Genomic DNA, 21715 nt, shown 5'->3' on the forward strand with positions numbered 1-21715 from the left:
TTACAGCTTAGGGACTGCTGGACCCTGTTTGTTGAGTGTCCAGATTTGTCTGTCTCAATTACCAGTTTTCTTTCATTGCCTGATGTTCATCCTTTAAGTCATCATGCATTTTGTCTCTTTTGTTTTAGACAGGTGGACAAATCTGATTACTATTTGAAACTGAAGATTATAAAAACTGGGAGCAGGGGCTGATGAGATGGCTCAGTGGGTAAAAGTGCTTGTCTTACAAGCCTGATGACCTGAGTTCAATATCTGGCACTCGTGGGACAGGGTGAGAACTGACTCTGTTGTCCTCTGACCTTCACACACTTTGTGGAAACACAATAATAATAAGTAGTTTCTCTTCATGTAAAGGTGGTGGTGGTGATGGGAAATGACCAAAATTGGTTACCAAAAATTATCCCTAATAAATGGTGAGTGATGGTGCTGATCCTGAGGAAGAACCCCAGCTTAGTCCAATATTCTTCAGGGATGGGGTTCTTTGGCCTACCTCTGAAGACATAATTAGGATTGGACTGTACCCTGCAAGTTAAGGAGACTGCTGATCTTTATGACAGCATATGGTGTTGGGCTTGCTTAATTGTTCTGTATTCTAGATAGCTAGACCTTGAGAATAATTGCCACTTTAAACCACTGATTTTTGATGGATTGTTATTATGCTATTGGGATGACTCAAGTATGATTTAGTGTCCAAGTACTACCATAGACTGAAGACAGTATTCCTAAGCTGTCCAGAGGGTTTTGAATGGTAGCATGACTTGTTTCGGAGAAGCTGGACAAGACACTTTTAAAATTGCTCCATTTCTGTAGTGACATTGAGGTTAATATTTTTTGTTTTGGTTGATTAATGATTTTAAACAGTTCCATATATGGAGTAGTTTAAAATTCATTTGACTTTTACTTGGCCAGTTAATTTGTCATGTAAAAAAATATATTGCTGTCTTAGTACAAATATCTTTGTCAAATCAAAACAGTGTTTTTATGAGTGTCTGCTATGTGTCAAAACTGAAGTATACCAGTTAGAGGAATGTATGGAATCCAAATTGAGGGAGGTGCAATGTTTTGTGTGTGTGCTTGAGCTCATGTGCGTGTGTACACTCCCCACGGTGCTCAGGAGTTCATTATCTTTCCACTGTGGATTCAGAGTGTCAAATTTGAGATCCTGAGGCTTGTGTGTTGAGGCCATCTCACCAGCTGTCTACACTTGTTTTAAAGCAGTGACTCAGACTTTTTAGGTTTAGCCTCTCCTGTACACTTCTACAATTACTGTTGATGTTAAAGAGTTTTTGTCTATGCTGGCTTTATGTATTCATAATGTGTTATAAGTTAGAACTGTCCTGGTGGTGGTGGCAGATGTCTTTAATTCCAGCACTCAGGCAGATCTCAATCAATTAATGGCCAGACTGGTCTATATAGTTGAGTTCCAGGCCAGCCAGGGAAGAAGAGGTTAGAACTGATGATTTAAATGTAACTGACCATTGGTATTTGAAGGACTCTGCCAGGTACTAAAGTCTGAGCTACTTAATCTTTTATGTCATGTGCTAGACTGTTTGCATGTAACCCATATATATTCCTTAGCTATTCACGACTTCATACATATGCAGTCCAGGTGCTTCCCCTTCTCAATATATCTGCTCTCTGGTTGGTCGAACTCACTGGAAATCTGGGGCCTGCAGGTACAGTTCAGTGGGAGAAAACTTAGCTATCACACAGTGCCCTATGCAGGCTTCTCCAGCACCTCAGAGATAATACTTGGCTGGTTCTGCAGTCACAATAACATGCCAGTTTTTGAATCTCCACTACTTATGACCATAAAACTCAGTGTGTTTCATTAATCCATACTTGCTGCAGCTTTGATATATAACAATTTTAAGTTCTGAGAGAAAATAAATAACCCCTTTTCATTCTCCAGCTGAGGGTAGTATTGTTCATCTACTTTGAGCTAAACTACTTCATGGAACTGAATTGATTCTTTTAATTATAGTACCAGCAAGAAAACCAATCTTACACCCTTTTTTGGGAGTGTTAGGTGGGGGAGAGGAAGAGTCACCAAGTTTAAGTTGCTAGCCTCGGGCTCATGGCTATCTTGAGTGCTGGGATTGCAGGTGTGTACCACCAGGTCTGAATCTTTTTCTTTTTTTTCTTTCTTAAGATTCGCTCCCTCATTCATTCATTCATTTTTGAGGATTTATGTAGACAGTGGTCTGGCCTGCATGCCTACATGCCAGAAGAGGGCACCAAATCACATTTACAGATGGTTGTGAGCACTTATGTGGTTCCTGGGAATTGAACTCAAGACCTGGAAGAACAGCCAGTGCTCTTAACCTCTGAGTGGTCTCTCCAGTGCCCTCCCCTTCCCCCCAGGTCTGGATCTTAAGAGATTTTTGTACCTAACAAATACTTGTTGAATGTGTTACATAGGTTAATAGTAATTCCTAGCCAAAATTTTACTAGGATAATACTGAACTAACAATGTGTGATTCCAAGTTTACTGAGCAACCTCTGAAGCTTGTCTCTGTTAGTCTCTATGAAGCCTGTCTGGGGTGAAAACTCAGTTCAGGGACACATTACTAAGAAGGGTAGAGGGAAGATACCATTAAAGACATTTATAAAGCATAAAACACTGCCATTTTTCTCACCAAAGCAATAAAATTTAAAGTTTGTTAAGAAATAAAAGTTTAGTCCTCGTGCTCAGGAGGCAGAGGCAGGTGGATCTTTACAGAGGAGTTTCTAGAACAGCCAGGGCTACACAGGAAAAAAAAAAGTTTGTTGTTGAGACAGGGTCTTACTGTGTAACTCTGGCTGGCCTGGAGTTTACTATGTAAACCAGGTTGGCCTCAAACTCATAGATCTTCTTATTTATTCCAAATCCTGGGCTGGGATTAAAGTTGTGAGCTATTCTTTGACAATTGCATGCCATATATATAGTATATTTTGATACGCTTATCCTCCTGCCTCCTTTGTCTATTTTCATACTTCCACAGAAAGCTTTGTTTTTCTCAACAAGTTCTTTCTTTTTGGTATTACCCATTGAGTTTAATTAGGGTTGATTAGGCAATTTACTAGTGGTTATTCCACTGAAGATATTGATCCTCCTTCCCCAGCCAATAGCTCCTCAGGGATGGGTGGGGCCCTATAAGCCTCTTCTGTGTATTTGCTGCAGTGATTTAGTGAGGACAGAGGCCAGCATTTCACAATGTTTCTCCCCATCTTTTTTTTTTTTTTTTTTTCCCTTCTGCTCTCTACAATGACATTCCTTGACTGTTGGAGTAATATAAACGTCATGTTTAGGGCTGAGCTTTATTCTACCAGTTATGAGTCTCTTTATTAACTGGAGAAAGAAGGTTCTCTGCCCAACGTTGAGAGCAGCAATAGTCTGTGGATATAAACATAAGTATTTGAAAAGTTGTTTGGACAAGAATAATAAATAGGTTTATTCCCCCCATGACTTCCCCACATCTAGGTAAGATGACTTTTCTCCAGTAGCAGCTTATATATCTAGCCCCTTCTGGCATTATGAAGGAAAGTTATCTACAGGGAGAGTTTCCAGCTCAGTTTCAACTTGATTTCTCTTTATGTTGTCATCAGCAGTGGAGTTTTACTAACACCTAGTTCTGGTGGGCAGCCAAGATCTGTTTTTTAAAGAAAACCAACAAAACCAACATTTGTTTCTTTTCTCTCTGCAGTTATCTTCACCTGTTGTGTGAAGCACAGCACCTTTCAAGCCACTGTAGAAATGGACAAAGAAGACAGGAAGACTATCAACAAGGGTCAAGAAGATGAAATGGTAACTAGCCTTCATAATTTCCTAGGAAGTAAAAAGATACAGTTAAAGAAAAACCAACGTAAGCTAATGTGCTGAGGCTGTAGGTTTGATCTCTAGTGAAATACCTACACACAAAACATACATCTGAATTTTTGTATCCCAGTTGTGGGTGGGTGGGTGCGTGCGTGCGTGCGTGCGTGCGTGCGTGCGTGCGTGCGTGCGTGCGTGCGTGCGTGCGTGCGTGCGCGTGCGTGCGTGCGTGCGTGCGTGCGTGCGTGCGTGCGTGCGTGCGTGCGTGCGTGCGTGCGTGCGTGCGTGCGTGCGTGCGTGCGTGCGTGCGCGCGCGCTTGTGTATGCTCACACTCATTTTGTTTTAGACCTATGAAGCCCTGATTGGCCTGGAACTTAACTACATAGATCAGGCCAGCTTCAGTCTCAAGAGTTCTACCTGTTTGTGCCTTCTAAGTCCAGGGATCAAAGGCACTTGCCACTACACCTGACTTGACTTCTTGAGTTTTTGAATTGAGGTGGTTTTTGTTGTTGTTATAATTATTATTTTCTTTTTTTTAGTTTTTGAGACAGGGTTTCTCTGTGTAGCCCTGGCTGTCCTGGAACTCACTCTGTAGACCAGGTTTGCCTTGAACCCTGAAATCTACCTGCCTCTGCTTCCTAAGTCCTGGACTTAAAGGCACGTGCCGCCGCCATCTAACTTGTTTGTTTATTTTTAAAAATGTATTAATAAGTATGTTTTCTTATTTTTGTGTGCACATGTAGGTCCATGTGTGCATGTGGTGGAGGTGAGAAGACAACTTTTAGGAGTTTTGCTTAATTAAAGGCATTGGTGGCCAGCCTGGTCTACAGAGCGAGTGCCAGGATAGGCTCCAAAGCTACACAGAGAAACCCTGTCTCAAAAAACAAAAACAACAATAACAACAAAAAACCCATAAAACAAAAAACTTCTCAATTTTTGTCAGGTAAAATAGATGCCTTTAAAATGATGAATAAAGTTTTTTCCTTGCTATAGCTTAAGTTGACCTCAGATTCACAGCCCTCCCCTGACTTAGCCTCCCCCAAGTGCTGAGATCATAGGCATATGTCACCAACACGTTAAGAATGTTGGCAAAGGATAAACAAATATTTCTACTAATTTGAAATTTACATAGCAGTTTGAAATGTTATATTTGACAGCCATTGTGGGTGGGAACTTAAGAATATTTGAAATAATTAGGATTAGGAAATGAAGAAGTTGATCAATTACAGTGGTTTGGGAACAGTTAGCAAGTCACTTAAAAAAAAAAAAAAAAACAACCATCTGAACATAATGTGGTGCTGGGCGGGTAATACTTTGAAATCCTAGATGCAGGAGGCAGAGGAGGACCATAAATAAACTGGGTACTTCACTTACCTGTGTGAGACTGTATCATGACCAGCACTTAATTAGTCAGTCAGTGAATGTAGTATCATGAAACAATATGTAAGTAGAAAAACTGGTCAAATCATGACACTGAATATAGTTGACACTAGTGGAGCAGTGTGGCTTTGACAGAAGCACCATATGTTAGGGTCAGAGGAAACTAGATGGGAGAGTCTGTAAGAAGCACTGATATTTTTACATCTTCGATGCGTCTGAAATGGTTGCAGAATAAAAGCTTTATTTTCTAAAAACCTATGGAAGACTTATTTAAAAAATAATGAAATGATAAAAGTTACAAGGAATGGGGCTGGAGATTTGGCTTAGAGGACCTAGGTTTGATTCTCAGCATGCACATAGAGGCTTTCAACTAATTTTAATGCCTTAACAGGTGTCATCCTGATACAAACACATAGGTGTACAAACACATAGGCAAAACATTCATACACATACAAATATATATGTTTATCTGCCTTATCATTTGCTCATTAATCGTGTGATTGCCATTTCTGTGCAGGAGATACATGGCTATAACTTATGCCGATGGAAGCTTGCCCTGGTTTCTATAGGAGTGATTTGTACTGGTGGTTTTCTCCTCCTCCTCCTCTACTGGATGCCTGAGTGGCGAGTGAAAGCCACATGTGTTAGAGCTGCAGTTAAAGACTGTGAAGTGGTGCTACTCAGGACTACTGTAAGTCCATGCATGTAGCTGATTATTCAAGGAGTAAATAGTGACTTTGTGTAAACTGTTCAGAATAAGCTACTGGGACATTGGAATATTTAGTATTTCTCAGATATGGCTTTGCGAATACTGTTCTGGCGATTAGGTTAAAAAGACTCTTAAATCTGATGAGGCTATCTTACAGCTCTTTATGACTAGGGTATCAGATAGATAATTGTCTTTTAAGGTTCTGCTAGTAGATAGACAGACCCCTCATTGACTAGGCCAGATATTGACTGTGTGATGTTACAGTCTTAAGCAATTTGTTTAGAACCCTAGTTGAAAACATTTTATAAGAAGATTTAATAGTTAATGTTCAGTATATATGTTAATTAAATTAAGGTATTGTTAACTTTTATGGAATCTTTTGATAGTTGTACTGGTAGTGTGCTAAAGTTGATCAGAAATTTTTTATGTTAAATGAGTAGGAAGTGATACTTCCTCAGCAAGAGATGACTAAACTTTTAAATATTAGATCATACATAAAAATACAGGCAGTTATTTAATATGCATAATTAACTTGACCTTTCTCCTTTTCTTCTAAGGACGAATTTAAAATGTGGTTTTGTGCAAAAATTCGCTTTCTCCATCTGGAAAATCAGCCAAATTTTAATGCAAAATCTTTAGTTAATAAGGTTTCTAATGGCCATGCTGTTCATTTAACTGAGAATCTGACTGTAGAAGATAGATTTGAGATGAATAAATACTCACAGACTCAGTCACAACAGGTACTGTGATGAGTATCAAAGCTGTTTTGAAAAAACTATAAGAAGTGAAGATAAGCCTTTTGATGTAATATTTATGTGTGTTCTACAGATTCGTTATTTCACCCACCATAGCATAAAATATTTCTGGGATGATACCATTCACAATTTTGATTTCTTAAAGTAAGTATCTTTCTTTTGCTTGGAATATACTCTGAATATCTTAAATGCTTTAGTAAAAGAGGCTGTATCTTAACTTGTTTTATTACTTTTATTCACTTACTTTTTATTCACCTGCAACTTGTACCTTGGAAATATTTGGAGAAAGCTAAGTGCTTGGCTATGGTACACACCAGTGATCCAGCAGTTAGGGAGGCTGAGGTGCATGAATTTTAGTATACCTCACAGCTTGGGTTTTCTACTTGATTGTTGTGGTTATTGTTTTACTTTATTTTTGGTGTGCACTGGGCTTAGTATTGAATTTGGGACTCACACATGCTAATAAGCAGTGACTCTACCATTGAGCCCTACTCCCCAACCCAAACCCAAACTCATATGTTTTTCTTCCTGTTGTTAGTCCCATCCATTTGTAATCAGAGAACCATGTAATGCATAGTTATAAAACTTTACTGTCTTGATGAAAAAGAGCTCTGGATAGGACAAATTGGAGCAATCCCTTATTTTGTTTATTGTGTACAGTTCAAGTTATACAAATACTATGATTTAGGCTTTCTTTAAAAGATGGGGTCTTGTTATTTTGCTCACTTTGTATCCAATTTCCTGTTTTAGTCTACTGTTATTTTAAACACTCATTAAATATTGTTTTAGAATGCCAGAGAAGTAAGTCTTAACAGTAAAAACAAGAGTCAAAAATGTTTAATACCTGGAATGCTTACTTGAAAATACTAAAGAATTACAATGTTCTGGAATGGGCCTGATGGTTTTCTCATACCTGGTTCTAAGGTTGAAGAACCATTGCTTTAAGGAAAACTGCCAATGTCCTGCAGTCTTGTCAAACACTTAGTTGTTTGTCTGTCTTTGCACTGTATTCTGGAGAAGTAAGCTCTGGTGGGAAGAATGTTTAATGTAATTGTTTTTTTGGTCTCTGTCAGCCATTGAAATTTGTAAAATTTAAACTTACCCTAATGACATCAACAAATTGTAGAGCATAGTTTTTTTTTATATGTAAAATGTAGAGAATGAGTAGATTAATGTTTAATTCTCTTTGCTTTGGAGATAATTTGGCTGGTGTCAGTTAAAATAAGTATAATTATGATTTTTTTGGAGGGAAAGCAAATATGTTATTTGGATCCTAGTTAGGATTGTTCTAGGTCTTTCTTAGACATTTATGACTGTAAATTCTATACTTTGAAACTAGGTATGTAATGGTTCAGGAAAGAATTTATATTGGTGCATTGTGGAAGACAGTGAATATGATTTCTTAATTTAAAACTATAAAGAAATGGGATAAAAACTAAAAAAAAATCTTTAGTTTTGATTCTTATTAGTTATACTTTAATCTTAAGTTTTATTAGTTTGATTGTTGAAGGATACTGCTACTATGTACATTTATTTATATAGTATTATTTAGAGCCATGACAAATACAGTGGATAACATAGTTATGTTTGAGACTTAGACCATTCATTATTGTTAGACTTTGATATTTTAAAATTTTCATGATTTATATTTTTGTTACAAATTTCTCAGAAGTTTGTAAGGAAGTTACAGTTTTAAAATCACGCATATAGCAAAATGAGGCATTAATAAATTTGGATATTTTAAACTTTGTTTAAAGTTAAAACTTTGGATTTATTTAGGGGACTGGATGAAGGTGTTTCTTGTACATCAATTTATGAAAAGCATAGTGCAGGACTGACAAAGGGGATGCATGCCTACAGGTAACTTTATCCAACTACAGTAGATGTGTTCTCAAAATTCCTAAATTTAGAAGTATATATGTAGCCAACTCTCTACCATGTAATATAGGTACTTAAATAAAATAGCAATACTGTTAGTTGTGCCCTTACTGAGAATTTGAGCAAAACTCCGTTAGAGAATTATAAAAATGTTAAGCTAATATCCCTAAAGTTTAAATACTTCATCAGTTCTAAGATGCAAAATTTCCCACATTTTCCTTTCTCTGAAATTGGGTTGTATTTTAGTGGGTGGAATGTCATCCTCAGTCACATGTAAGATAATGGTGTGTTCTGTAAAGTAACAGAAATGGAAAATATGCTAGTGTATATTTTAAAGCTAAATGTAGTTTGTAGATTGCACTGGAAAATTTTGTACTATTGTAATAATGGTTTTCAATGTTTGAACAAAAAAAAATCATTCAGATTTAACACCTTAGAAAAGGCTATAGTTATAACAGCACAGAAAGCATACTCTTACAAGAGATTAAAATGAAGAACCTAAGGTTTTAGAGGGACCAGGGAATAGGGTAGAATTCAGGGCCTTGGACTAGGAAAGCACTTTATATTCTGCACTGAGGAGCCCCCTGTTTTGTTTTTGACAAGGCCTCAATGTGTAGCCAAGGTTGGATGTGAACTCCTGATCTTACATTTCCTTCCCAAGCGCTGGGCTTCCAAGGAGGCACCACACAATGCTTGGTATATACAATCCTTTGGAATTGAAGCCAGGGCCTTGTGCAAGGTTGGCAGCCACTTTGTTAGTGGGGCAGCATCCCCAGTCTCTAAGCAACTCTAAGTGTTGTTTTCTAAAAGATTTCAAATGTGCAGAGTTTTGAAATGAACTTCCTTAGTTAAGTATTATCCCTAGAAAAAAATAGGGTGAGATTCTTCAAATAAAGTTAATTTCTTACAAAAATTAGTTGTAATTTATTTAAATCTTATTACAGTTTGCTCTGTTTGGGGCTGGAGAAGATGTCTTGGTGGTTAAGAGCACTTACTGCTCTTCAGAGGACCTGGATTTGGTTTCTAGTACCCATGTGGCAGTTTACAGCTGTCTGTAATTCCATTTCCAGAGGATCCAGTGTTCTCCCCTGGCCTCCTTGGGTTTGCATGCATGTGATGCATGGATATGGATAGGCTACCCATGGACATGACATAAAAATCTCTCTCTCTCTCTCTCTCTCTCTCTCTGTCTCTCTCTGTGTCTGTCTCTCTGTCTCTCTCTGTCTCTCTCTCTCTCTCTCTCTCTCTCTCTCTCTCTCTCTCTCTCTCTTTCTCTCTCTCTCTATCTCTATCTCTCTATCATTTTTAGCCATTTGTGGTGGCTCACACCCATAGTTCCAGCACTTGGAAATCTGAGACAGGAAGATTCCTGTGAGTTTGAAGGCAGCCTGAGCTATATATTAAGTTTCAGGACAGTCTAGACATAACAAAGTGAGTATTTTGCTTACATGATTATTGACTACTCAGAAAGATACTTGTCACAGTAAAAATGGGAGGCAAAATGATGTAAACTGCTAAAAGTTTGGTTCCTATTATTGACTCCTTTGATTTAAATAGCATAGATAGCTTTTTATTTTATTTAGTATTTTTGTTTTTTTCAGACTTGTGTGTGTGTGTGTGTGTGTGTGTGTGTGTGTGTGTGTGTGTGTGTGTATCCATAGCTAACTTGTAACTCCATCCATAGACCAGGCTGGCCTGAAACTCACAGATATCCTCCTGCCTCTGCTGAGTACTGGGATTAAGGGCCTGTGCCACCACCACCCAGCAGCAGCTTTTTATTTTTTAAAATAGAAAACTTTAGTCATGAAACATACTATTTTAAAACCACAACTCTAAGCACGATTGGCTTTAATTATATCTTAACATAATTCCTTTTCTAAATCATATTATTAATACAGTTATTATATTTTTCTGTCATAGAAAGTTGCTTTATGGAGTAAATGAAATTGCTGTGAAAGTGCCTTCTGTTTTTAAGCTTCTAATTAAAGAGGTAAGACTTGTATGTAACTCAGCAGTAGATTCATCAATTGGGAAAGAGTCATGTGTAAGAAGATATTCATGGTTTTTCTGCTCCTTAATTTTGCTTCATATTTAAAAGTGGGGAGTATGTTATCATGTCTAAATCTTCTATCTTATAAGTGTATGTAACTTCTCACTCCCTTTATTCCTTTCTTCATTTCATACTGGAAATGAAAGGAAGCATGTTAGTTCTTACAGTGAGGGTTCATTTATAACTGCCTTAGCTGTATGAATAAAGGATTATGACTATGTAAAGGAAGTTGGTGAGTAACTGCCTAGAAGAGGAAGGCTTGTCTGTCCTTTTTGTTTTGGTTTTTAGTTATAGATAAAAACGTGTATTGGGTGGATACTTTACTAGAAACATGATTGTTCTCCACGAGTTTCTTAGAATAGCCATTTAATGCTGCCTGCAAATGTAGGTTATTGCACTAACTAAAAAGTTTAGGATCAAAAGAACTTCTAGGCAGCGGTGGTGCACTTGAGTGGCAAAGGCAAGCGGATCTCTCAGTGTGTTTGAGGCTACCCTAGTCTACAAAGTGAATTCCAGGAATGCCAGTGCTACCCAGAGAAACCTTGTCTCGAAAAAACACAATAAACAAATATAGGAAGCCCCATACTTTGAGAGTATTAATTAGTAGCTGTCTTTGATTCTTTCTTTTTAAAGAAAACATTTCTACCTGCTACTCCTTTGGGGATAAAGTTGGAATGATTTTTTAGTATTTCATTTGGGTTTGAGTAAAATGGTATTGCATACTTGAAAGTGCTTTAAAAAGCACAAAAACAGCAGTTGTAAAGACATTGGGAGGAAATTAAGGAAGATGAAATACCATTTCATAAAATTCATCACCAGGGCTTTCTAATATTACTTTTATTTGAGATTAAATCCTGAGATGTTTCCTTGGAGGTAGCAAAGCAGTTTCCCCATTTTATCACATATTTATCTTTTCTTTGTATGGCAATGAACTTTTGAATTCATCCTTTGAGTTCATTACAAAATAAACAATTTGTTCTGGTTGAAAAAAGTTTTTATGTTTTAGCCCAGAGCATGGAATTTATTACCAATAAATTTACTTTAACAAAGTATATCGATGAACATCTGAATTCTTACGGGTTAGCCTTTTCTAGTTGAATCTGTATTTGGGTTTGGCATGAATGCAAATAATTTAAGCTTATTGGTTCAAATTTTAGTATTTAATGGGAAGCAAGAATACAGAGCTCATCCTTTGTGCTTATCTATTGCTCTAGTGAACTGGTGTTTATATATATCTTACTCCATTTTTGGCTGTTAATGTATCCTTTTTTATTTTTTAGGTTCTAAACCCATTTTACATTTTCCAGCTGTTCAGTGTTATCTTGTGGAGCATTGATGAATATTATTACTATGCTCTAGCCATTGTGATTATGTCCATAGTATCCATTATAAGCTCACTATATTCCATTAGGAAGGTAAGTCAGAATTTATTTCATATTTCAGAAATATATTTGCATTTTGTAATAACTTGTAAGGTTTGTAGAATAATACATAGTACTCAGTATAAAGTACATTTAATGTTATATTTTCGTAAGTACACATACAAATTTCTTTTGTGTTTGTTTAGACAAGGTAGCTAGGTTAGCCTTTATAGCTAACCAATCCTCCTGCTTTATGCTTGACCTTTGGAGGCCTTTCTGGTGTTTTGCCTGCATTTATGTCAGTGCAACACAGGTGTCCCTGTGCAAAGGCCAGAAGAGATTATTGGATCCTTCTGAGACTAGAGTTACAAATAATTGTGATCAACTGTGTGGGTGATGCGCATCAACCTGGGTCTTGTGGAAGAGTAGGCAGTGATCTTAACAGTGGAGCCATCTCTTTAGCCCTAGGGTTTTTTTTTGGGGGGGGTGGCGGAAGGGGTAGGAGGGATCAAATATTTATTTTTTTTGTGCTACTGGAGTTTGAGCCTAAGACTGCATATGCTCTCTGATCTACACTCTTAGATGTTTGTATAATCAATTCCTACATGATTATTCAGAAGTTGTAGGCATCTGTATCTGCTTATTAAAAACTGAAGTATTGAAAGATAATTCCATTGTTTGCAAGGCTGGCTCATTTAAAGTATATCTTTGTTTTGAGCTAAAACAGTAATTCTTGGATTCCTAACTTTTGGGTATGTACATGGATGTGTTCACATGTGAGTGCAGTTGTCTTGGATTGTTTTTTGCCTTATTCCTTGAGGTAGGGTTTCATTTGAACCCAGAGGTCGCTCACTGAACTAGTTCAGCTAGCCAGCTTGCTCTTGAAATTCCCTGTCTTTGCCTTTTGAGTGTTAAAATTATAGGCAGACTGCCATGCCCATTTAGCTTTCACATAGGTGCTCAGATCTGAATTTGAGTCATGTCTTGATTAGGGTTTCTATTGCTGTGAAGAGACACCATGACCATGGCAACTCTTATAAAGAAAATATTTAATTGGGGCTGGCTTACAGTTCAGAGATTTAGTCCATTGTCATTATGGCAGGAAGCATGGTAGCATGCAAGCAGACATGGTGCTGGAGAGGTAGCTGAGAGTTCTACATCTCCATCAGCAGAAGAGAGAAGAGAGAGTAACACTGGGTCTGACTTGAGCATTTGAAACCCCAGTGACCACACCTATGGGCCTTTGGGGACCATTTTCATTCAAACCACAAGTAGAAAGCACTTAGCTATTGAGTAATCTCCCTATCTCTTGATTTTGGACCTTTTATGTAGGCAGAACAGTAAAAATTGATCGCAGTAATTGAACTTTTTTTTCCAAGTATCTTGAACAGATTTGTATTATTAGTTTTTAATTTCTTTTTTCTTTCAGCAATATGTTATGTTACATGACATGGTGGCAACTCATAGTACCGTGAGAGTTTCAGTTTGTAGAGTAAATGAAGGTAAGTACTTCCATTGAGGGTTGAAAAAGTGAACGAACATGAAACATCCAATTAAATGCTCATTGTAAAGAAAGATCATTTTGTATGTGTATATGCATGTTTTTAAATTACATTATTTAATTGTATGTGTGTGCAGTGGCATATGTATGGAAATCAGAAAACAGCCCATGGGAGTTCCTCTTTGTACCACATGGATCCTGAGATTGAACTATGGTCATTATTAGGCTTGGTGGCAAGCACCTTTATTCTGTGCCACCTTATCAGCCCTATTATTATTTCCTCTTCTTTTCCCTTCCTTCCTTCTTTCTCCTTCTTCAGAATTGAAAATACACATTTAGATTCCTGGATTTGTGGGCAGTTCATTCCTTTACATAACGTTGTAAGTATCATTTTATATAGTGTAGAGGCACTTTGCTAAGCTCTAGGGAAGCATGATAACCAACAGCAAAGCGTGATGAGTGCTGTGAGGGCACAGTGAGCCTTTAACATTAGTGCTTTAAGTCTTCAGGTAGACTTTTTGAAGTCTAAGAATGACTATTTCAGTTAGCCAAATTAAAGACAGAAGAGGAGAGGATATTAAGCACCCAGGGGCCTGAAGTTAAGACTGATTTCTTCTAAAGGGCTTTAAGCAGATCCCATCCTGTTTGTCCTTAGCAAAACAAACAAACAAAAAACCCTAGTAATTCTGGCTTCCATGTTTAGACTGGCTTATCAGGAAGCAACACTGAAGGCATCTTCTGGATCAAGAACAGCACTGTAGAGTTAGCAAAAAAAAGGACATGGGTTTAAAATGTGGGCATTGAACAAGATTTGGTGATAATTGAAAGTGAGGTCTCAGATCTATGCAGCTGGGTAGATGGATATTAGTGTTGTTACATGGGGCTTAGTAAAAAGGAAGCAATGATCGTAAGAAGAGTACATGGAATGTATGAGCTGTTTGAGATACTGAAGAAATGAGGTCTTTGGAGGCAGTAACCACTTTGATTTCTCCAGAATTCAAAATCAGTCTTCATTTTTTGTATTTTCCATTTTCTTATCCCCCAACTCCCTTCACTTCGCTTCCTTCCCAGTCACTTCCTTCTCTCACTAGAATCTCCCACACTTGCTGCCATCTTATTTATTTTTGGTAGGATTTTATTTTTTTTTATTTTTTTTAAAGTTTCTTTCTGTGTGTGTTTTGTTTCTGTATTACAACAGCACAGGCTGGCCTAGACCTTGTTATATATCAGGGATAGCCTTGAACCTATGATCCTGCTGCTACAAAAACTTGCTAGGCAGCCTAATAGCTTTGGTACTTTTTCAGGAAAGAGCCACCACACCCAGCTTGAAGGTTTTTAAGTCTACATGTATGAAGACCTTCGAGAAGGTCTTGCTAAGCTGGCCTCAAATTCATGATCTTTTTGCTTTTCATCCTTCTAAATGCTGGGATTTCAATACCTGATTTAAATTTTCAGGGAAATAATGAATTAAGCAATATTATATATTTAACCAATTTAGCTTGCTGTATTTTTAATAATTTAAAAGACTAAAACATTGAGAATGGTTAAGACATAAATTGCAGTAAGAAAAGAATACTTCTTTGCCTATTTCAGCAGAATTTCCTGTGTGGACTTATGCTTGTATTTTAAGATGGCAGATAGCCAAAATTGAGTATGGAAGTGTAAGGACATGATATTATGTATGCTTAGTCAGCATCTTGTCAGGAGACAAGCTAGCTGACTTACCTTGATGCCTGGTGCCTATGGAGACCTGAATAGAGTATCAGATTCCCTGGAACTGGAGTTACAGATAGTTGTAAACCTCAATGTTGATGCTGGGAATTGAACTCAGGTCTCCTGGAAAAACAGCCAGTGATCTTAACCCATAAGCTATCTCTCCAGCCTTGATGGTGTGTTAATGTTAGTCCTGTTTGTTGGGACTCTCCATGTAATACAGTTTTGGTATTAACCCACTGTATCAGTAGCTTACTGGTGGCAGGAGACTTTTGGATAAGTCGTTTGTTTGTTTGCTGTGTTTTTATTCCAAAATAAAGAATAATTTCTTCTTTTTTTTTTTCAAATTCAGAAATAGAAGAAATATTTTCTACAGACCTTGTGCCGGGAGATGTCATGATCATTCCATTAAATGGGACAGTCATGCCTTGTGATGCAGTCCTTATTAATGGTACTTGCATTGTGAATGAAAGCATGTTAACAGGTAAATGGAATCACAAATATGGCTAGTGTTTATGATGGTATTAAGAAGTTTAAGCTTTTTCAAAATCCTATCATTTCTATCATTTACTCATAAATGTGATTGATAGTGATTTTGTGTGTGTGAGTAGACTACTACATTCTGAGCTAAAAACTAGTGCTAAATCACTATTTTGGTATTGACCACATTCCTCGACCTGCTTCTTGCCACTCCTTGGACATGGGGAAAAATTTTATAGTAAGTGAAGAGGAAAGAAGTTCATGCCTACAGAGTTACAACGTATTTGCTTCTGTGTTCATTATGTAAAAAGTGGGAATAAATAAGACTTTAAGGAAACTACTGGAAATTCACAATCTAGGAGTAGATCTTTTGGTTTTAAAATTGTGGAGTTTTAAATCTGGTTAGAAATTATTTCCTACATACTATACTATGAGACTGAAAACACACAATGTCACACATATATTTATACAATCTTTGAAAGAAATGTAAATGCTATAGAGAATTAAATTACAAAAAGACCCTCATAATAGTCATTCTTTTTCTTTCTCCCTTGCTCAGATTTTCTGTTAGTGTGGTGTGTTTCTGTCTAGTGGTGGTTAAAGGTGTCATGACATTACTGGTTACTGAAAGTAACAGTACTTTTTCTCTTTGCTCTTAAGAATGTGTTCCTTGGTTTTTGAATTTTTTTTGAAGGTCAGTAAAAACAATTTTCAAATAATGGCAGGCATTATTTCTGTGGGAAATGGCCTGGTATTTCTCAGTGAACCAATTGATGGACAAAAAGCTGATTGGTTACACCATGTTGTCCATATATAGAGCAGTTATTAACTATTATAAAGGATACTATTAACAGTTAAAATATTTCTTTTTTTTTTTTTTAAGCTTTCCTTTAACATTTGATTTTCTTAACAGGGGAAAGTGTTCCAGTGACAAAGACTAACTTGCCAAATCCTTCAGTGGATATAAAAGGAACTGGGGAGGAGTATTACAGTCCAGAGACACACAAGCGGCACACCCTGTTTTGTGGAACAACTGTTATTCAGACTCGTTTCTACACTGGAGAACTTGTGAAAGCCATAGTAGTTAGAACAGGTAGATAATGTCTCTTTCAAAGTTGAAACCTACTGGATATTTATAGAGGGATTCTGATTGGGGAGGTAATTCTTATAGAAAGATAAGTAATTTTCCTCTTTAATTTTTGAAAGGATTTAGTACTTCCAAAGGACAGCTTGTTCGTTCTATTCTGTATCCCAAGCCAACTGATTTTAAACTCTATAGAGATGCCTACTTGTTTCTGCTGTGTCTTGTGGTGGTGGCTGGCATTGGCTTTATCTTCACAATCATAAATAGCATTTTAAATCAGGTATGTAACTTTCCTAGGTTTGGTTCTTAATTATTTCACATGTGGTTGACGTTAATTTTAATTCTGAAGAAATTTCTGAATTTCTGAAGAAAACTATGATACTGGTATCTATTATATTAGAAAGCAAAATTATATTGGGTGGCCTAGGCAGGAAAATTGGAAGTTCTGGGCCATCCTGGGCTGTATAGCAAGACCCGTCTCAACAACAAAACCCCTGCAAGTATAAAACATTTCCATCATAGCATATAATTCTTCAAAATGTCTGGTACTTTTCATTTATATGATGTGAAGTGTGCACCAAAAAAAGCCTATTCTTATTTGTGGAATGAATTAAAATAATATATACAATAATAACCTGTCGTATTTAGCTATGTTCTGTTCTGCTGGGGTTACAGGTGTGCACCACCATTCCTGGCTTACCAAAATTATTTCTGAACACTTAATTGAAAGCACATGTAAGAGACTATGCCTGATTTTTTTTTTTTTTTACCCCCTAGCTTCTGGGAAATTGTCCAGTTGCTTGTAGGATGGGAGAGTATCAGATAAAGTTTGTTCAACTTGAAGGTAGTCATGTGAAGGATGCAAGCTGTTAGAATGAGACAAGTATTCCTAAGAATAAATACTTGTCTCCTTTAGCTTCTTTTCTGTCAGTTCATTGGATAGCTGATTGAATCTTATGTTGGTTAAGAATTCCACACAAGTGTTGGGGTTTTAATCTAGGACCTTAAATATGCGAGGCTACCAGTTGTATGTTTCAGCCCTTTTACAAAATCTTTGAAGAAATTATGTCAATAACATGTATGTATATACTTAAACATAAATACAAAACGATAGTGTTTATTTTTCATTATATTAGTAAATATTGTGAGTTTGACGTTTATTTTTATGTTAATTGTAGAAAGAAGTTCAGGAAATAATTATTAAGTCTCTTGATATCATTACTATTACTGTACCACCTGCACTTCCTGCTGCAATGACTGCTGGAATTGTATATGCTCAGAGAAGGCTGAAAAAAGTTGGGATTTTCTGTATCAGTCCCCAAAGGATAAATATCTGTGGACAGCTGAATCTTGTTTGCTTTGACAAGGTTGGTTTGGCTTCATAATCATTATTGTGTTACTTTTAAATATTTGCGTTTGTATTTACTTTTATGAATTAATCTGCCTTTATTTTTAATGTTTCTGTACTTTCCCTCTTTCCCAGTTACTTAGCATGTGCACATTTTGAAATCCACTCTCCCCCCTCTCTTTCTTGAAACAGGTTTTCACTATATAGCCCTGGCTGGCTTGGAATTCATTTGTGTAGACCAAGTCTGCCTCATACTTACAGAAAGCTGCCTTCCTCTGCCCCCCTGAGCACTGGAATTAAAGGCATGCACCATCTTGCCTGGCCCCCTTGCTCATTGTTTGTTTGTTTTAATCTGCATGGGTATTTGACTTGCATCTTTGTCTATATAACATGTGTGTGCACTGCCCACAGGCTAGAAGAGGACCCCTCTTCTAGCTACCATGTAGGTGCTGGGAAATTGAACCCAGGTCTTATGGAAGAGTAGCCCATATTCTTTTTCTTTTTTTTTCCCCCCAGGTTGGCAAACAGGAAGGTCATTTTACTCTTGGTGCTGATAGACAGGGGGCTGGAGTAGCCCATATTCTTAACCCAGTGAGCCATCTCCAGCTTCCCTCCCCCCACCTTTTCAGGGATATGTATGCTTGTAGGTCTAGCATCTGGGACAGTGAGGCAGGGTGATAGCTTGAGCCCACAAGTTCTAGGCCATCTGGGCAACATGGACTCTGCCTCAATATCTACTAGTAAATAATTTAAGATATATGGGTGCCAGAGATGCTCAGTGTTTAAGAACACTGACTATTCTTGCAGAGAGGACCAGAGAACCTGAGTTTGAGTACCCACATGGTACCGCACAACCATCTGGTGCCCTCTTGTGGCCTCCAGGGGCACCGGGCATGCACAGGATGAACAGATGTATATGCAGACAAAACAGTTATACACATAAAAACAAATTAAAAGATTTAAAACTCTTACGATATAGTGGTAATGAATAAAAATTATATGATGTTTTGTATTTTTAGGTAATTCTAATGTGATAGAATAGCCTCTGTGAATATGTACTATGATTTTTTAAAAATTGCTCATAAGTATGTGTATGTTAATGTCTATGATTTTGTTGAATCCTCAACCATTTTTTGAACACCAGTCTTTCTTTTCTTTTTTTACCCTGGGTTTAACTATTAGCTTTCTTTTTGTGTTTACATTTTCTTCTTGGCTCCTTGTCCCCTACTCTGTGCTGTCCTCCATTACACCAGCAGACGCTGCTTGTTGGTGGGTAGGTAGGTTAACTGGTGCGTTTAGTTTATGGTGGCAGTACATGAGTGAGTGTAGTTAATGCAGGTAGGTGACTTCCTGTGCTTAAAGGAGTCATAGTGCAGGTACTCTTGTACCGTTTCCCTGGCAGTTACGAGCTCCTGCCTCCCCACTGTGTATATGTAGCATAGTTGTTACTGATTTGAGTCTTAGCATTTTATTTTCTTTTTTGTGAAGTATTGTCCGTCCTTTTCACTTGTGTACCTTTTTATTTTAGACTGGAACTCTTACCGAAGATGGTTTAGATCTGTGGGGAATTCAGCGAGTGGAAAATACCCGGTAAATATTAGCTAGATTTATATATATGTTTCAAATAGCTTTTAAATTTTATGGTGCGTATATGTGTATGTGTAGGCAGGTGTGGGCATATAGTCAGAGCACAACTTGTAGGAGTGGGTTCCTGTCCTCCAGCACGTGGGGCTAGAACTAAGGCTCAGATTGTCAGACAGACATGGTGGCTCATCAGGTTTTTGGGGCAAGCACCTTTACCCCAAAGTGAACTGTCTTTAACTAATTGTTTTCAGTTAGCATACAAACTAATAAATTTCATTATGGCTTTTTCATTCATATATATATGAATATATATATATTGCTTTGTTCTAATTCATCCCTCTGCCCCATTGCTCCCCCTGACACCACCTTCAGTGTGCTGAACCCCAACCTTCAGTGGGTTTTAAGGCAGCAGTGCTATATTATTCATTGTATGGACTGAACTCTTGATCCTTTGTCCTCTGCCTCTTCTCTGCCTATACCACTGCACCCAGCATAAAATATTTATTTACAGATGGGGTTTCATGTAATTTTCAGTCTGATCATGAACTCCTTGGTTCTCCACCAGGCCTAGTTACAAACTTGGAAAGGTGTGTTAGAATGTTGGGCTGAGTCTAGAGATTTGCAAACCTAATTCGGTGTGTATTCTCTGTTTAGATTTCTTTTGCCAGAAGACAATGTTTGTAGTGAGATGTTGGTAAAATCTCAATTTGTTGCTTGCATGGCTACTTGTCATTCACTTACAAAAATTGAAGGCATTCTTTCTGGTGACCCACTGGATTTGAAAATGTTTGAAGCCATTGGATGGGTAAGGTTTTCCTTTTTGTTTTGAAACAGGGTTTTTGTGTTGTTGTAGGATATATATAGCTGAGGATATTCTCCTGCTTTTACCTCCTGAGTACTGGCAAGAGCCCCTACACTCTGTTTATGTGGTGCCAGGCTGTATATTTTTACCGGTAGCTTCTTCCTTCCTCTCCCCCAAGACTTCAACTCCAACACAGTGACAAGCCTCAGCTGCTCTTCCTGATCCCCTTCATGTCTTCCAAACAAGTATCACCTATGTGATTCTAACACATTACCATTGTGGGATATCAGCATGAGATGCAGCCTTGCCCAGCCAGGACTATATCATGTGCTGACCCTGAGGAAATAATCCCAGAAGGCTTCAAATGACCAGAACCACAGATTCTTAATTAAAAAATATTACATAAATGGCCCTTTGAATCTTCACAAGACAGACAGACCCCCTTCCCACCACCACTCACTGAGCTCTGAGCACTCAGTGCATTTTGTAGCTCAAAGCTCCAAAGTCCTTCCACAATCCTCTCCAAAACATGGTCAGGTCTGCCATAGCAATATCCCACAGCCTGGTACTCATTTCAGTTTTGGTTAGGATTTCTGTGCTTGTGGTAAATACCATGACCAAAGGCAGCTTAGGGGGGGTTAGAGTTTGAGTTTGTACAGTTCCACATGGCATCCATCATTTAAAGAAGTTGGTATAGGAACTCAAAACCAGAACTTCTTGGAGGTTTGAACTGAAGCAGAGGCCATGGAAGAGTACTGCTTACAGGCTTGTACCCCAGGGCTTGCTCAGCCTGTTTGTTTGTATTTATGTTTTTGCTTGGTGTTTTGAGACAGGATGTCTCTACATAGCCCTGGTTGTCCTGGAACTATGTAGTCCATGCTGACCTTAAACTTAAGAGATCCACATCCCTCTGCCTCCCTAGCACTGGGACTAAGTGTGTGGCACTAGATCTGGCTTCAGTTTTCTTTCTCATACTACCCAGGACCACCTGCCTAGGGGTAGCACCATCAATAGGGGATAGGTCTTCCCACCCACATCTATAGGGGATAGGTCCTCCCACCCACATCAATCATTAATCAAGAAAATGCCCCACAGGCTAGTCTGGAGGGAGCATTTTGGTGGTGTTGTTGTGGTTGTTGTGGTTGTTGTGGTTGTTGTGGTTGTGGTTTCCTCTTCATAAACTTGACTAAAACTAATCATAGGACAGTAAGATACATCCTAATTTCTGAGACGGTCAGATGTGGGAAAGTGTCTTGTGGAATTGTGTAAATTT

At 37.8% G+C, this 21715-nt stretch overlaps 1 protein-coding gene across 5 annotated transcripts in view; it reads left to right on the plus strand.

The window, feature by feature from the left end:
- Atp13a3 (ATPase 13A3) overlaps positions 1-21715 on the plus strand; it is a 74780-nt gene that overhangs the window by 20503 nt on the left and 32562 nt on the right. For 3 of the 5 annotated variants that reach the window (XM_027412900.2, XM_027412904.2, XM_027412899.2), the window contains 14 exons: positions 3687-3787; positions 5695-5868; positions 6444-6626; positions 6715-6785; positions 8421-8501; positions 10440-10509; positions 11850-11984; positions 13360-13432; positions 15497-15628; positions 16538-16717; positions 16831-16988; positions 17887-18075; positions 19585-19646; positions 20295-20445. In XM_027412900.2, the coding sequence (XP_027268701.1) occupies positions 3737-3787; positions 5695-5868; positions 6444-6626; positions 6715-6785; positions 8421-8501; positions 10440-10509; positions 11850-11984; positions 13360-13432; positions 15497-15628; positions 16538-16717; positions 16831-16988; positions 17887-18075; positions 19585-19646; positions 20295-20445 (1710 nt within the window). In that variant the 5' untranslated portion in view covers positions 3687-3736. Of the gene's footprint in view, positions 1-128; positions 272-3686; positions 3788-5694; positions 5869-6443; positions 6627-6714; positions 6786-8420; positions 8502-10439; positions 10510-11849; positions 11985-13359; positions 13433-15496; positions 15629-16537; positions 16718-16830; positions 16989-17886; positions 18076-19584; positions 19647-20294; positions 20446-21715 lie in introns of those variants that run through there. The other 2 variants (XM_035444659.1, XM_027412903.2) reach the window with 2 other exon arrangements.

This window comes from Cricetulus griseus, chromosome 4 (genome assembly GCF_003668045.3).
Source record: "Cricetulus griseus strain 17A/GY chromosome 4, alternate assembly CriGri-PICRH-1.0, whole genome shotgun sequence".
NCBI lineage: Eukaryota > Metazoa > Chordata > Mammalia > Rodentia > Cricetidae > Cricetulus > Cricetulus griseus.